Raw genomic sequence first — 16,052 nt, forward strand, 5'->3', positions numbered from 1 at the left:
TTTTGGGTCAAACCTTTTGGTTTGTTGGACTGGGGGGGGGGTGTCTAAACACCACAAGGCACCTGCCTCACAAGCGAGCCAATCAAATTTCAGCCCGGAGCACTTTTTAATGACTAACTTTTTAAAAGGTTTTTGAATAGAGGTTTTCGAATGGAAAACAGCAAAGAGTGAACATATATAACCATGGGTAATGATGTGCTTGTAACGCTACCATCTGTTCAGCCCTGAAGAGCCTGGAACGACACAACAGCAATTACAAAACTACATACATTACTCTCTTCTCCCTTGATATTAGAGTACATTATTGGCTCGGATTCAACCCTAACTTTTAGCCATATAAAATGTGCAAATGCATGTCCCCCCCAAGAGACTTTGTTTAATGAAAACCTTCTTCATAGCACTCCAAGAACCTGAACTACGTTTTCAAAGCCTAAGTTAAATGACTAAACTTCACAAATCAGATTCCATGAGCACATGAAAATTGCTTCCCTGAATGTATGGGAGCGGTATCATCTATGCACTATTTCTCAAGTGTGGCCATCTGCGGATATCTAAATCCACGGATCAGGGTTACGCTTACCCAAAACAGATGTTTCCCCAAACTTGGGAGACCCCATACTTTTGCAGAAATATCTGACAGCTGAAAAATACACTGGGGGGGGGGGGTTCAACTACCCCCAAAATAAAAACTCATTCTCTGTGCAAGTGCAGAGACTGCACCTACCTCCAGTGGTCATTGGTTGATTACCATCAGACCAATAAAATTACCATCAGACCAATAAAATTACAGATTGGTGAACACAGAGCGCGCATCAGTGCGAGAGTATTAGACGCAACCCTTAAGAAGGGACATTCGGACAATGATCTACTTTTCTTTGTCATTTGGCAGTATAAACCCAGCATGTTTTACCAGCAGGATGTCAAAAAGATTCTTCTTAGACAAGGAATATATATTCCTTTTTAAAACCCTACCACCCGCTGGCTTGAATACTGAATTTGATCTCTCCTGTTTTCTGTAATACTTGTGCATATAGGTATTGCCCTGGTAAGTTACAAAAAGATTTTGAATGGTTAAGTTTAGTGATAAAAGCAGGGCAAATATTTCTGTCCCTTTAATTGAGAAGGGGCACTGATAATGCATCACAGCTGGGAATTCACTAGCATGGTAAAAGACCAAGGGGAGGTGGCTTGAATTATCAAACCTCTCGTAGAAGAGATAGGAACCCTAGGTGGTCCAGTGTTCTCCAATTTTGTGGTAAGCTTGTGATTTGTTCGAATTAATATAAATTGTCATAACGGAGATTGGTTTTGTCAATGCAATTATGCCAGTAAGGATATATATGTTTTGTTTACAGAGGTGATTTCACCTGTGGGTACTTGTGTTAAACATGGGCAATTTGCCCGGAAAAACATCTTTGTAGAGGAGACCAACCAGCTGATGAAGCTGGCGAAATGCACAATGATCTAGAGGTGGCGTCCGGGTTGGGCTCTGCCTTTTGAGGTTTGATTTACCATCTTCTCTCATCAGGAGACAGGATGAGCTCCGAACAAGCTTCGACTTGATATACTACACCAGCAGTGCACTTATCCGTCTCCAGCGCCACTTTTGCTATTAATCAGTGGTGGAAAAAAAACTTTTTTTCAATAATTCTATTACTTTCATCTGACTTTATTATTTATTATTCAGTGTGTTTTCAATGTATATTTATGTACTGCACTAGTACAGTGGGTATTAGTTTATGGTATGAGTGGATGGTTTAGGAGGGATTGTTAGTATTGTAATTGTTAGTATTGATGCCTTTAGAATAAGCTAATAAATTGTTTAAGTTAAGCTGAGCCTGTGTGCTGTTGTTTGGTTTAGTGCCTGGAGGTTGGCAACCCTAGTCACCGAGCAAGCTTCCATGGAAGATTGGCGATTTGAATTTGGTTGTTCCAGGTCCTACTCTAAGCCTCTAACCACTCACTACACCACACTGGCTGTACCACGTACCATATACTGCGCAATTTATTAAGCATGGGGCTCAGCGTTATTAAAGACTAAAACTGGAAAAGACATTGAAGGACAAGGTGTACTAGGCAAGAATGATAACGGCTTCTGCAAAGAGGAATCTGAGGGAGTCAATAAGCACGAGTAGGTGTTATCAGGTTAAACATACAAGTGAAAGATTGAAAACAACTCTTGTCAAAGTCCCTCGGTGGTGGTAGAAAGTGATGTCAAGTCACAGCTGACTTAAGCGACCCCATGTGGTTTTCAAGGCAAGAGACGTTCAGAGGTGGTTTGCCAATGCCTACCTCTGCGTCACGACCCTGGTATTCCTTGGAGGTCTCCCATCCAAACACTAGCCAGGGCCAACCCTGCTTAGCTTCCGATGAGATTGGGCTGCCAGGTCAGGGCAAACAGAAGAAATGAATAGGAATAAACCATTTTCACAGTGAAGGCAATAAAATGACCCCCCACCCCTGGATCTTTATTGTTCCCTTTTATGCAGAATCAGTTTCCTCTAATTCCTGGATGCGAAAACCAAAAATGGGAAATCTGTTTCAAACTTTCCTGGTTTGCAAAGCTTCCAAGGGAATCTAGCTGACCCTTGGTCTGATCCAGCAAGACAAATTTAGGATAAGAGCTACAAATTGCTTTATGAAAGACTATATAAGCTTTCCCACTGGAAGTATCACTGCAGGATTTTCTCGCTATCCTGACCGTTGTGTTCAGTTTCCTTTTAAGCTTGCCTTGAACAGAATAGATTTAACTGCCAAATTTAAGTGAGGATAAAAATAGGGGAAGAAATGTGGAATCAATTGAACTTCAAGAGAAAAAAACCCATACTAATCTAGAACCAAAGTTTTATTGTATGTTTATTCTGTAAAGAAAACTATTTCTGATGTTTGCAGGAACCTTTTAAAAAGAAAAATAGCCAGGATTACCAACCTCCAGGTACTACCTGGAGATCTGCTATTACAATTGATCTCCAGCCAATAGAGATCAGTTGCCCTGGAGAAATTGGCCGTTTTGGCAATTGGACTCTATGGTATTGAAGTCCCTCCCCTCCCCAAACCCCGCCCTCTTCAGGTTCTGCCCCAAAAACTTTCCACCAGTGGTGAAGAGGGACCTGGCAACCCTAAAAAGAACCCTGGAAAGCACATTTGCTTGGTCTAATGGATTTCATTTTAACACAATCCTTACCAGTCTTTGCACCAATGGATTCAGTTCCTACATTCAGTGCCACAAGGATTAAGAGTGCTCTAAAACACATAGCCTATCTATGGGACTGACAGTGTAGGCCCCAGGGAGATTTCTATGCAAACCATGCTTCCTGAGGCTGGAAGACTCTCAGAGAAAGCTCCCAGACTTGTTCAGGTGGCCTAGCTGTTATAAAGGTTATTAGTTACATGGGGTGCAATTTAGTTGTTTAAAACTACAAGCAAAAATTATAAGAACACAGAACTATCTAGGGGCAATGCAATGCCTTTACACACCTCAAAGGGCTCCCTCCCCCACCCACCACGTTTCTCTGACTGTAACATTTAACTTCTGAGGCTTTTACAGTGCGGAGTAAGACCCCTTGGTTCACGGAAATCAATAGAATTAGAGTTGCACTATTTAACAAAGCATGAATATTTTACTCGGAATTTGATTCCTATTAAGCTTTAATGTTGTGGTTGGGCGCTACATCCCCTCCCCTCTTGGCATTTTGTGTCCTGCCATTTCTTGCCTTTCACTGATGTGCTATGCCTTTCTCACTCTATTAGTTTTCATCAGGCAGGTGATTTCTTTACTTTTTATTCATTCTGGACACTACTCTGATTGATTACAGTGCAGCAATCTTGCCTGTACCCTTATCCAGATGTAGAAGGAAATAAATTGCCAGTGTTACAGGCTGAACTCATCAGATCTCAGTTGATCTCGTCAAATTTCTCCTCCTTCCCCCACCCCGCCCATGTAGATCTCCCACACATTCAAGTTAAGCGACACAGACCTATGGACATTTCTGATGTGCTTGTTTCAAATTTTGAGAGGGGGGGAGATCATTGCACTCGAGACTTTTGTATTGAAAACGCAGCGCAGGAAAGGAGAGATAGATGCTAAAATACAGATGCGCTGTATGTTAACTCTGACGTTTGCTTTCTTTTTTCCTGAGGGTTGTCTTAACTGGCACAGCAGCTAAGCCTCTGTTCTAATGTCAGGCCACACTCTATGCCCGACGAAAATAAATATCAGGCAACTTAAACTGAGGCTTGCTTTCGTTGTGGCGCACACATACAAACATTGCGACAGGCTGGAGTATGACTGGAGACTACACGCTTTGGTTTCAGGATGGAATGCACGAGACCGACAAAACCAGGTTCGTGCTCATCACACACACAAAATGTTGATTTCTGACATCTGAACAAAGCCTACGAATATGAACTGGGATGTTCCTGATTCCCACCAGGCCAACTCACTAAGCAAACCCATTATCCCTCAAATTTAGCCCCCATTCTCAATACAGGGATAATACTGTGGAGAATGCTATATAGTGTACCATTACTTTTAGAATTACTGAGGGAAATCTTGGTGAAGAACTCTGAGGACTAATGGAGTGGCGAGAGTTTTGCCCTAGGATCTGGGAGGCCCAGGTCCAAACCCCCCTCTTCTGAGGAAGCTTGCGGGGTGACCTTAGGCAAGTCACACACTCTCACCCTAACCTACCTCACGGTGTTCTTGTGAGGATAAAAAAAAAAGGACACAAGGAGAACAATGCAAGCTGCTTTGGGTCCCCACTTGGTCAAAAGGCAGGGCATAAATGAAGTAAACACATTTCTTGGTTAAGGATATCTTCCTACAGAAAAGTGCTGCATAACTCTTAATGCTTGCTGCTAACTGACCCCACTGGTTCACTGGAGCGCCTGGCATCTTTGTGGACATTTGTAGAACTAAAGCCCAAGGTGGGGAGCACTAGGTATGGGGCAAGGGGCGAGAGAATGTGTTCTACGTAGCAGCCCTAGGTTCCACATAAGGGGAGGGGCTGTGGCTCAGCGGCAGAGCATCTGCTCGGCATGCAGAAGGTCCCAGGTTCAGTCCCTGGCATCTCCAGTTAAAGGGACTAGGCGGGTAGGTGATGTGAAAGACCTCTGCCTGAGACCCTGGAGAGCCACTGCCGGTCTGAGTAGACAATACTGACTTGGATGGGCCAAGGGTCTGACTCAGTATAAGGCAGCTTCATGTGTTCACATTGCTCCACATTGGGGCACAGCTGCTCCTCGTTCTGCTGCGAAGGGGAGGAGCAATACGAGCATCCCCAGCACCGGCTGCAAATACTTAAGAGAAAGGGCAGGTGCCGCTATAACTACTGTGTGAAGTCAGTCAAAGCCAAAGTTTCCATGATACTTCCAATGTGCTATGGAAAATGTACCGGCCGCTTTAAATAAATAAATAAAATTAAATGGTGTTTTGATGGCTCTTACGAAGCGTGGATTTAAGGGCCGAGGCTCCCCCCCAACAAAAGTTCACCTAAAAGGTGACAATAAACAGGCTTTTCAAATGAAAAGGGGCCCAGAGCCAACTTTCATGGGTTTATTTCATCAGAACTCAAGAGCACCCAGACGGGTCCCTCCAGCAGATGTATTTAAAAATATAAACCAATTTAATTGGAAGCAAAGCACAATTTAGAATCTTAAAGTTTGGTATTGGTCTTTCAGGCTGATTAATTTGCTTGGCATCATAAAAAACACACAGCGTAATTAAACAGGTGACACAATGTTCTTGCCAACTTTGGGAAGGGGGAAGGGGGAAGGAGGGGGGAATTTGATTCTTGAAAACTGTCTATAAAGGTAGAATATTCCTAATATTTATTTTTGCCTTGCCAGATGACTCCCACCAAATATTTAAAACATCATATACATTTTTTTGTTTATTTGCATCCCTTCCTATCGCACTGTCAGTTAATATATGCTTGACCCCCGTTACTAAATTCCAGTCTAAACAAAAGTCTTTTGCTCTTTCCTGAAGTTGATCGAGCTTTGGCGAACCTCCAAAAGAAACAAGCTCCTTCTTTATGGAGCAGACATGCAGTTTCTCTCTAGGTGGAGCTCTGAGATTTAAGAGGCTTTGTTGGAAGCATCAAAGTTATACCAGAGAGAACCAAGTGCCATGGACTCTTGGGCCTGAACTGGTACTCTCACTGTCCGTGGCTGGGACAGCCTGGTGACCCAGGACTGCGCATTCAAGCCTCAGCACCTTCTTCAGGCACAGAAGAGACATGCAACATCAAACCTAACAGCAAGCAATGTAATAATGCCTCTGGACTGGTCAGAGCCAGTAGCAATACTAGGACCCTGGCTTCCTGACCCATCTGATGAACATAGTATCATCTGCAATCTTGGGCGGTTATCAACAGAACTATAGTGTCCAGATCACTCAAAGTGATGGTATCGCTTTACTCTGCTCTGGTTAGACCTCGCCTAGAGAACTGTGTTCAGTTTTGGGCATTGCAATTTAAGAAAGATGTAGACAAGCTGGAACATGTCCAGAGGAGGGCAACAAAGTTGGTGAGGGATCTGGAGACCAAGTCCTATGAGGAAAGGTTGAAGGAGCTGGGTATGTTTAGCCTGAAGAGGAGAAGACTGAGAGGTGATATGATAACCATCTTCAAGTACTTGAAGGGCTGTCATATAGTGCCGAGTTGTTTTCTGTTGCCCCAGAAGGTCGGACCAGAACCAACGGGTTGAAATTAAATCAAAAGAGTTTCCGTCTAGACATTAAGAAGAATTTTCTAACAGTTAGAGCGGTTGCTCAGTGGAACAGGCTTCCTCGGGAGGTGGTAAGCTCTCCTTCCCTAGAGGTTTTTAAGAAGAGGTTAGATGGCCATCTGTCAGCAATGCTGATTCTGACCTTAAGCAGATTATGAGAGGGAGAGCATCTTGGCCATCTTCTGGGCATGGAGTAGGGGGTCGTTGGGGGTGTGGGGGGGGAGGTAGTTGTGAATTTCCTGCATTGTGCAGAGGGTTGGGCTAGATGACCCTGGTGGTCCTTCCAACTCTATGATTCTATGATCTGCCTGTTGCTCTTCAGGCTCCAGTGACAGCAAGACAAACCAGGAAGTCAGAGTCATGCTTCAAACCTGAGAGTTGGGTACCACTGGTCCACAGCCCCAGCCTGGGCTTAACATCAATTAATATAAGGACTCATAGGTCAATGCTAGCTTGGCACAGCTGCTAAAGCCTTTTGGGTTTGGATGCACGGAACCCAAGTTAAAACAACAGCTCATCTATGAAGATGACTTGATGGTCCTTGGGCTGGTTATATATTATGCCTCCCCATCCGAGAGCTCTGATAGCTGAGAACACTACAGGTTGCCCAACAGCAAGCAGAGAACAGATGGGGTCAGAAGTCATGCGCGCGCACACACAGCGGACCTGAGCCACCAACTACCTCTTTCAATGTTACCTATCTTCATTTATTGATTTGCTAATGGAAATTAGCCTAAAGGGAAATGAGCAGACAGACTGAAAAGAGCAGCCAGCAGCTCCTCCCACACTGTGGGCTTAATTCCACACAGTTCTGGCCTAATTTTAAGATGCTGGCGAGGCAAAAGCGCTCGCTGGTGGGACTTTGCACTCCTACGCGCTCGGTCGCTTTAGACAGGTAACAGCAGCCCAGGTTAAACGAGGCCACCGTGCAAGTCTAAAGTCCAACAGGCGAAAGCTTTTGCCTTAGGCCGTGCCATGGTTAAAACTCGGTCCTCTTTTTTCCGCCTGCTAGAGAGGGAATCCTGTGGAGTTCTCCGAAAGCGCAGGTCCCAGGTGGAGTTGTAACGTATACAGCCAATGAGTTCAAATGCTCTTCCACTGTTTCTGAATATTGCCTTTTTAGGTGCCAGATATGCATTTATTCTTTTGAAAAGACCTTTGCAGAGAATAGAAGAGCCCTGCTGATGCAAGATGGCATGGAGCTTTTTATGTGACAAGACACTCAAAGCTAGAATCCACAACCTACAATCTGAAGCCCTGTTGTTTACTGGACTTCCTCAGGGCTTTACCACCTCATTCTCTTGCATGTGTGAACCAGGCCTTGACCTCACAGATGTGTCATTGCTCTCAGCTTCTGGAAGGAAGGGGAAAGTACAAATTAAAAATAAATAAATGCCTGGACCCCAAAGATTCCTGGAAGAAAGTCTACACACGACATTTCCTTCCTGGACTTCCTGAGAAATCTAAAGAATATGGTCAAACGAAGCAGACAACTCACAAGTCAAATAACACCAGCTGACCACTTTTCCAACTCTATACTGAAGTGTTTACTTTGTTATCCAAACACATATGAAACAACGGCTTCCAAAGCCTTCCAGTCATTTTTGTAAGTACTGCAGTCATATGACAGCTTGTTAAATGCTGGAACAACAACTGAGAAGGAAGTAAGCTGTACCCACTTTACACAACTCATGCACACCCTCTCTAAGGGGGGGGACAGCCAAGGTTATTAGCATATTTCAGGTGGAGCAGCTCTAAGGAGAGCCCTTAAAGCAATAACTGAAAAGAGTCACACATTGGCTCTGAGGGCAGATTTAGCAAAAGGTGGTTAACCTTAAGAGGGCATTTGGTGTTAAAGAATCCTTTAACCCAACAGAAAAATGTGGGTTCCAAAGGCCACATATTTTCAGTCCGGGAAAATGAATACCTAATAGAACAGACTGTAAAGAATATGCCTCAGGGATGGGGCTACTGAAAGGGAACAAAGGAAAACAATGCCCAAATCAGGCCAATCTACAAGCCAATGGCTACAAATGACTACTGGTAGCGACATGAAAGAGCTCTACTCGAGACCCCCGGGGGAGCCGCTGCCAGTCAGACAAGACTGAAGTTGATACACCAAGTGTCGTAGTATATGGCAGCTTTACGGAAATATTTCTGTGCAGAACATGAGACCTTTTTGCCTCCCCATGACCAAAATACACATAGTTTTTCAATTTAGATTTAACTACTACAGAACCACACTCATTATGATGAAAAAAAACAAACATGAAAGATTTGGAAGACACGGTTGAAAAGAAGCCCAGAGTCATCCTGCGACCCAAGTCCCACAATTCCAGGATTATGGGTCAAAACCTTTCCAGAATATGCTATATATTACTTATGCCTAAGGATAACAACTTCCAAAGCAAAGCAGAACGCTAAAAGGTATGTTTGCAACGGCACACAGTACAGCGCTCAGATGGCCGTTTACCACAGTCATTTAATCAAAGCTGATCAAAACATCACTGTACACTAAATGTGAGCCTAAGACAAGTTGCTCTGGATCACCTGCAAGCTCAAATAGTTAAGAGCATATGATATGTGCCTAAAGGTAAAGGTGGGCCCCTGTGCGAGCACTGGGTCATTGCTGGCCCATGGGGTGACGTCAGCTGGGCACTCATTTTACCGTCCTTGGAAGGATGGAAGGCTGAGTCAACCTCGAGCCGGCTACCTGAAACCGACTTCCATCGGGATTGAACTCAGGTCATGAGCAGAGCTTTTGACTGCAGTACTGCAGCTCACCACTCTGCGCCACGGGGCTCCTAGACCCCACTCTTTAAATACTCAATCAGCCCACAACATCTGTAATACATGGATGGTAATGCTGAGCCTATTCTACAGGGTTATTTCCTACATAACCAATATACAAGAAATACTCTAAGCACTTAAACATTTACGGTATGTTGCACTTTCTTAACAGTGTGGGGCAATATTATTTTCCAAAGCTTTATTTTTGTGCCAATACATTTCCCTTTCTAAAGTTTCATTATTTTATAAAGTTCATAACAAATGGGTCCCATTGCTAATACAATTTTAGGAAAGCTTTGCCATTTCAGACTTAAAATCAAAGTTTTTCAGGTGATTATTTGTAGTATTGGAGTGGGACATGCATATTTTATTGATTTGTAAAGAAGGTGAGGTGGGGACTTGGGAGTACAACCACAAAGATCCAAACTGTAAACATTAAATTATGAATTCACCTTATTGGTTGTGCAAGTCACATCAAAACCAATGCTAAAATTCTTATTTATGCGTCTCCCCACACATGCTGGAATTGATACTGTAATCACCAATCTGACATGGAAGTAACAACTGGTGCAATTCATGCCAAGGACAGCAGCAGTGGAACCGAGGCACCAGTTTCCTCCGCAGAACAGAGCTGCATTCTGATCAAATGTGAGCGGACAACACTATCCGAAGCATATTATGCACAGTTCCTTATGTGTGCGATGCATACCCAGAGCAGGCATGAGCTCTGAAACAGCTGTCCATCCCAGATTTCAGTGTTGCGTGACAGCCTTATGTGAACTCTAGTTCTAGATAAAATCAGTTATGCGAGAAGGAAACTCAGTCAAATCAGTTTCATGAACCGCTCCCCCCATAACCAGCCACCATAATCTGGAGTTGACTTGGAGAGGGGAACAAAATGGGGAAAAAATGCCAATTCAACAGAAACCATTTGCAACTGCATTATTGTTTCAAAACAATACAAGCTTTTAACACTTCAGCACTGTAAGGGCTAGACAATACCTCCTTGTCCACATACTAAGAGTGAATAGAAAGCTTCCCTGGGCAAGTAAGAATTTCTTCAGAACACAAATATACAACTCGGGGTGGGGGAGATAAGAAGAGGCTGATTGTGCTGGTCTACCCTGGACCGAATCTGCCAAACCCAGTGCAATTTTACAAGTTTCAAATACCTCTACAATTGTCCATCTAGGAAATCTTTGGGACTAATTTTGTTGTGTGTATAAAATAGAGCATGACATGGCTTGACATTGAAACAGTGTCGTATAGTGGTTAGAGTACTGAACTAGGATCTAGAAGACCCAGGTTTTAAATCCCAGCTGTATCATGCAACTTGCTGGGCGACTGTGGGACTCTCTCAGTCTCAACCACCTTACAGGGTTGTTATGAAGCTATAATGGGGAAGTGAAACATGCACGCCACCCTGACATCCCTGGAAGAAGGGAAGAATAAAAATGTACTTAATAAATAGAATTTAAGGACATGATCCTGCCAATAATTTCCACAACAGTGATGGGGGTGGTGGAGAGAAAGAACATGCACTTGCAAGCTAATCCCCCAAATACAAACAATCTATTTTCCACCTATTCTGGCTCATGCCTATCTTCAGAGTCCTCCTGAAATTTAAAGAGGACAAACCCACCCCCCTTTCATCCAAAAAGCCAATGGTTTTTGAAACATATCTCTGGGGAGAACAAATCAGGAAACTAATCTCAGAAAAGCAAAACTAGCCAGCAGATAAAAATCGCCTTAACACACAATGATGACTGTGCTCTACAAACCAACCCACTCACCCTCCCCCCCTCTTTGAAACATAAATCCAGGGTCTTAAATCAACTGTGTGTGTGCGTGCAAGCCAAACTGGAGATTAATGATTCACTTACAGCACATCAGCTTAATCAGCTTAATCCCACTTGCCAAATGTCAAACCGGATAATTATGGAGACTATAGTAATATCTGGGATGGGAGAGGCGGATGTTTCGCTACTTGCTACTCCACTGAGCTCAAAAGCAGCTGCCCCCAGTGTAAGTGATCAGGAAAATATCCCTTATGAGGGTTACTCCCTACAAAACCTAACCTTAATAATTTGCCAAATTGAAGTTTTATTTTGCAAACAACCTGCTCTACGCAGGGCTGCCTACGTTGCTCTGGAAGCTTCAACGGGTCCAGAATGCAGCGGGGCGGGTCCTAACCGGGACCCCCTTGGAGAGCACATATTCAACCTGTGCTCCGGCAGCTGCACTGGCTCCAGATTGAATATCGGATCGAGTTCAAGGTTCTGATGCTCACCTCTAAAGCCCTAAATAGTCTGGGACTTTTGTATCTGCAGGAGCGCCTCTCCCATTACACCACCCAGAGAGCCTTATGCACTTTAGGGAACAACTCGTTGGTAGTCCCTGGCCCCCAGACCATCCGGCTGTCCTCCACCAGGTAAAGGGCTTTTTTTTGGCTCTAGCCCCAGCCTGGTGCAATTCTCTGGAATTCCCCAGGCCCTGCGTGACTTAACTCAGTTCCAGAAAGCTGTAAAATGGAGATGTTAAGACAGGTATATGGTTGAGGCAGCAACAGTTAATAGAGCAGCCTGGCCTCCCTTATCCCTGTCTCCACCCCCTTGAAGACTGTTACCAGACTAGATCATTGGCCCTCTGTTTACGACTGTGATGGGCTCTCCGCACCTTAGGAAAATGTTTATATTGCAGCGAGTGCAATGAGATGGCCTTCTTGAATGGTATGCGTTTCAATCCTGTGCTTTAACCTATGTTTTAATTACAGTATGACGTCTGCTGTTGGAAGCCGCCCCAAGTCCAATTTGGGTTGGGAAGGGGTGGGGAATAAATTGAATAAAATAAAAATAAAAGTAGCAAGCAGAGGGAAGGAGCAGGGCTTTAACTGAGAAAACCTGACTGTGAAATGACTTACTGTTGAACAATACCCCACCACCTTTTCAGACTTCCAACCAAGGAGCAAGTACTCTTAACGTGAATAAATCAATATACCTCTGTTTCAGAAGTTAATTTCTTCAATCCCTTGAAGAAGAAAAATCAGAGATATGGGACAGATTTTTTTCAGTAAAAACCTCTGGTGCTTTATTTTTCTGTAGAAAAATTCAGTTTCAAAAGATTCCTTGTTTCATGAAATTGGTAACAATGAACGGATTCCATAGCCAACACAGTATCAACAAAGCTTGGCGGTTTCAAACTTGGAATTAATGTTTTTCAGGCAATTATCCCTAGCGATATTGAAATTGCGTGTTTTAAAGCCACAAAGATGTGTATAATAATCCAAATTTTAAAAATCAAATTATGAATTGACCTGGAAGGTTTTTAATTTGACCCGCTCAGCCAAAGCTGTTCCTATTTATGTGTCTCTTCTCACATGGTAGAAGGGATATTGTAATTACCAATCTGATGTGGAACTACCTCCTCTGTGGAAGAGAGTTAAATTCTTTTGAACTAGGTATGCTAATAACCATGTCCACGTCATCTCACACACAGCTCTTTGGGTGTGCTAAAATTTAGTATGTCAGCTGTTTTCAATGCTTTTAGGTTTTTTTTCTTAGATGTATACAATGTAAAGAAAGTACATACTGTGTATCTTTAAACGTAATGTTATTCCAATAAAAACAATTTCCATATAAAGTTTCGCATTTGGTTGACTGTAACATTTGAACCACACTTGACATTTTTTCCCCTCACCAAACATTTCAGTTAAGGTATTTGATGCTATTGGGAGATAAAAATTAATGGAGTAATTTTTAAATTTTATCTATGTCAAAATAAATATCATAAATATAAATGCAGATCTTACTTTTTTCGGCATCAGAAAATTCATTGTTCCATCAAAAACCCACATCACTGCTGAAAGCTGGCAAACCAAATATCCCAAATGAAGAACTGTTTCATGGAGAGAGGTGCCTAATGCTACTTTCTGCACATGGTTGCACATACCCAAAGTTCAAAAGGCACACAGACTCCACCAAAGATGAACACAGCACAGATATGTGAATTCACCACAAAGGCATGCAGGGCAGTGGCAGGAAAAGATCAGCACTGAGAAGGACGAAATAACAAATACAAATGTGGAACCTTCATATTTGCCATATTTATTTTCATACATTGTTGTGCATGAAAATGTGTCCCTGAAGAGCCATGAAGGACAGCAGACTTGCTTTACAAAAAAAAAAAGAGGAAAAGCTGTAGTCTGAAAGTCCAAGGCCCAAAGATGGTCAAAAGACTGATAAAAGTGGAGACCTTCGCAAGGACCAAAAGCAGGCAACAGGGCATCTTTTATCTTTAACACCGGAAGGGATGTCAACATGCACGATGACCATGGCACTAATCTTGATGGGACCAACGTTCACCCTTTTGGAGAATTTTAGGAGCAATTCTAAATAGATCTGCCCAGAAATAAATCCCATTCAATTAAAAGGGGCTTACACCCAGTAACGTGTTCTTAGGACTGCAACCTTTGGGTGGCTCCCAGTCTGAACACCTGAACCCAGCATTCAAACAGCATTACCAAAAATGGCTCAGAAAAAGAATTGTGAACTGTCACCTGTATAGGAACAGAAAGCGTTGAGGCAGGCACACATGTAGAGCAGGTGAATTCGGCCCAACCACTTGGCAGCTTTTCCAAGGAAATCTCCCAAAACGTGCAGAGAGCTGATGCTGAAATGGTCTTCCAGCCTCTTCTCCATGGCCTTTGAGGGCAAACCCAGAATTCTACAAATACAAGACAGACATTTCACCTTACAGAAAGATGGAGGCAAGCAGTAGCCCACTTTACTTTGCACAACCAAGACCACCCTCAGTTAGCAGCCTCAACAAGGGGTGCAAATCAAATGCACAGAGCGGAAAAGCATGCCTCAAGGTTCGCCGCTTACTTCACCGAGGGATAATTTGACATAACGGTTAGTTGGGATCAAAGAAGGTGCCCTCCACAGCCATTTTCTGAGGACTAAAAATCAGTCTGCCTTGAAGCACGGAACCCCTACACACGGAGATGCAAGTCACCTCTTCTCATGTCTCCAGAGCAGTCACGCACGCAAACCTAACAGGCAGCCTTGGTGTTACTGATGCCTGAGTGCTTTCATACATCACAATAATAAGCTCAGAAACAAGCCCATATTTGGGAATAAAAAGCCATCAGGAAATATTCCAGGCATCATGAACAAAACCCTAAGCAGTTCAGTGGCTTCTGGAAAAGAGGGAATTTTGGATACACTTTTCCAAAAGTCTCCGGCGGCAGCCATCTCTACCTGGGTATGCCCAACAAATTAATTCCATCTGCTAAACAGGTGGAACTAAATGACTGCTTGCTTATTTGCATAGCCAGGCACTGGCCAGGAAGCAAAAGAGAAATAAGAGCTCAACAGCCCAGATTAACTTAATTGTTTGCCCGCCATTTTGCTCTGGACGTATCCCAGCGTTATTAAGCAAGCTAAGAGCTTCCTGACTCTGCCAGGAGAAAGAAGACAACTGTCCAGAATGAAATTTCTGCAATCCTGTGCAAACTTACCTTGGAGTAAGCTGCGATGAACACAATGGTATTTATTTCAGAGAAAACATGCATTGGATTGGCTAACTAAGGAGGCAATGCTATAGACTGACATCTGAACAGAACTGCCAAGAGAGCTTCTAAAATTCATCTCCAGCTTACAATGGCCGTTTTGTTTTGCCTTTTCTATTCTTTGCTTCAAAAGGGCTCTAACACACATGAATAGAACAAAGGTCATACTAGTCTCAAGTCATTATATTTTCACTTGCCACAGATTTTTCTCTTTACTCCTTTGTCAACAGAGGGCCTGTGTAACTCATACAGAAAAGGAACAACCAGAGCGATAAACACCCCTACACTTCGGGTAACAAATGGATATCTGCATTTTTAACTCCCTCCCCCAGCTTGGATCCTACATTTCCACTGAGGGAAGTTCTTCAGTCAGCAGAAACACTCTGTGGGATACAACCTTTATGATGGGTTACTTCAATCAATCAATAATCCTTTAATGGCATATCCATTATCACAAAGAGGGAAAAAACAGTATAAACTATCAGCTAAAAAAGCTAAAACAAACATAAAATCATAACACAGAGTTTCCCAAATTTTCCATTGTTAACACATTGACTAAAAAATTGGCCACCGCCACAGTGATCTCTACTGTTGTATCGTTCAATAAAATTTGACATTTTATTTTATTAGGAAGATAATATTTAGAATGTATCCAAGTATTTAACCATTTCTTCCTAGTGGACGCGTATAGTGAGCAATCTAGCAATATGTGCTCGATTGAGTCCAAAGAGTTAGAGCCACATTCACATTTCCGTTCATGTTTAGGAATATTTTGAAACCTTCCATATAACAACTTTGATGGGAAGGCATTTACTCGCGCAAGAGAAAAAACTCTGCGATAGCTAGGACTATCAAGATTGTATAGATAATGGGGGATACATCCCTCAACATTCTTAAGTTCTAGTATGGCTGATGAACAGAAAGGGGGTTGAGACGGCTGTATTTTTTGAAGTTCAATATCTAA

At 43.0% G+C, this 16,052-nt stretch overlaps 1 protein-coding gene across 1 annotated transcript in view; it reads right to left on the reverse strand.

The window, feature by feature from the left end:
• The window catches only part of KIAA0319L (KIAA0319 like), a 53,631-nt gene extending 39,415 nt beyond the window's left edge, over positions 1-14,216 (reverse strand). Inside the window, exon 1 of the mRNA XM_056846126.1 lies at positions 14,075-14,216. Coding sequence (XP_056702104.1) covers positions 14,075-14,216 — 142 coding nt within the window. The remainder of the gene's footprint in view (positions 1-14,074) is intronic.
• Between the last annotated feature and the right edge of the window lie 1,836 nt (positions 14,217-16,052).

The sequence above is a fragment of the Euleptes europaea genome, chromosome 3 (assembly GCF_029931775.1).
Source record: "Euleptes europaea isolate rEulEur1 chromosome 3, rEulEur1.hap1, whole genome shotgun sequence".
NCBI lineage: Eukaryota > Metazoa > Chordata > Lepidosauria > Squamata > Sphaerodactylidae > Euleptes > Euleptes europaea.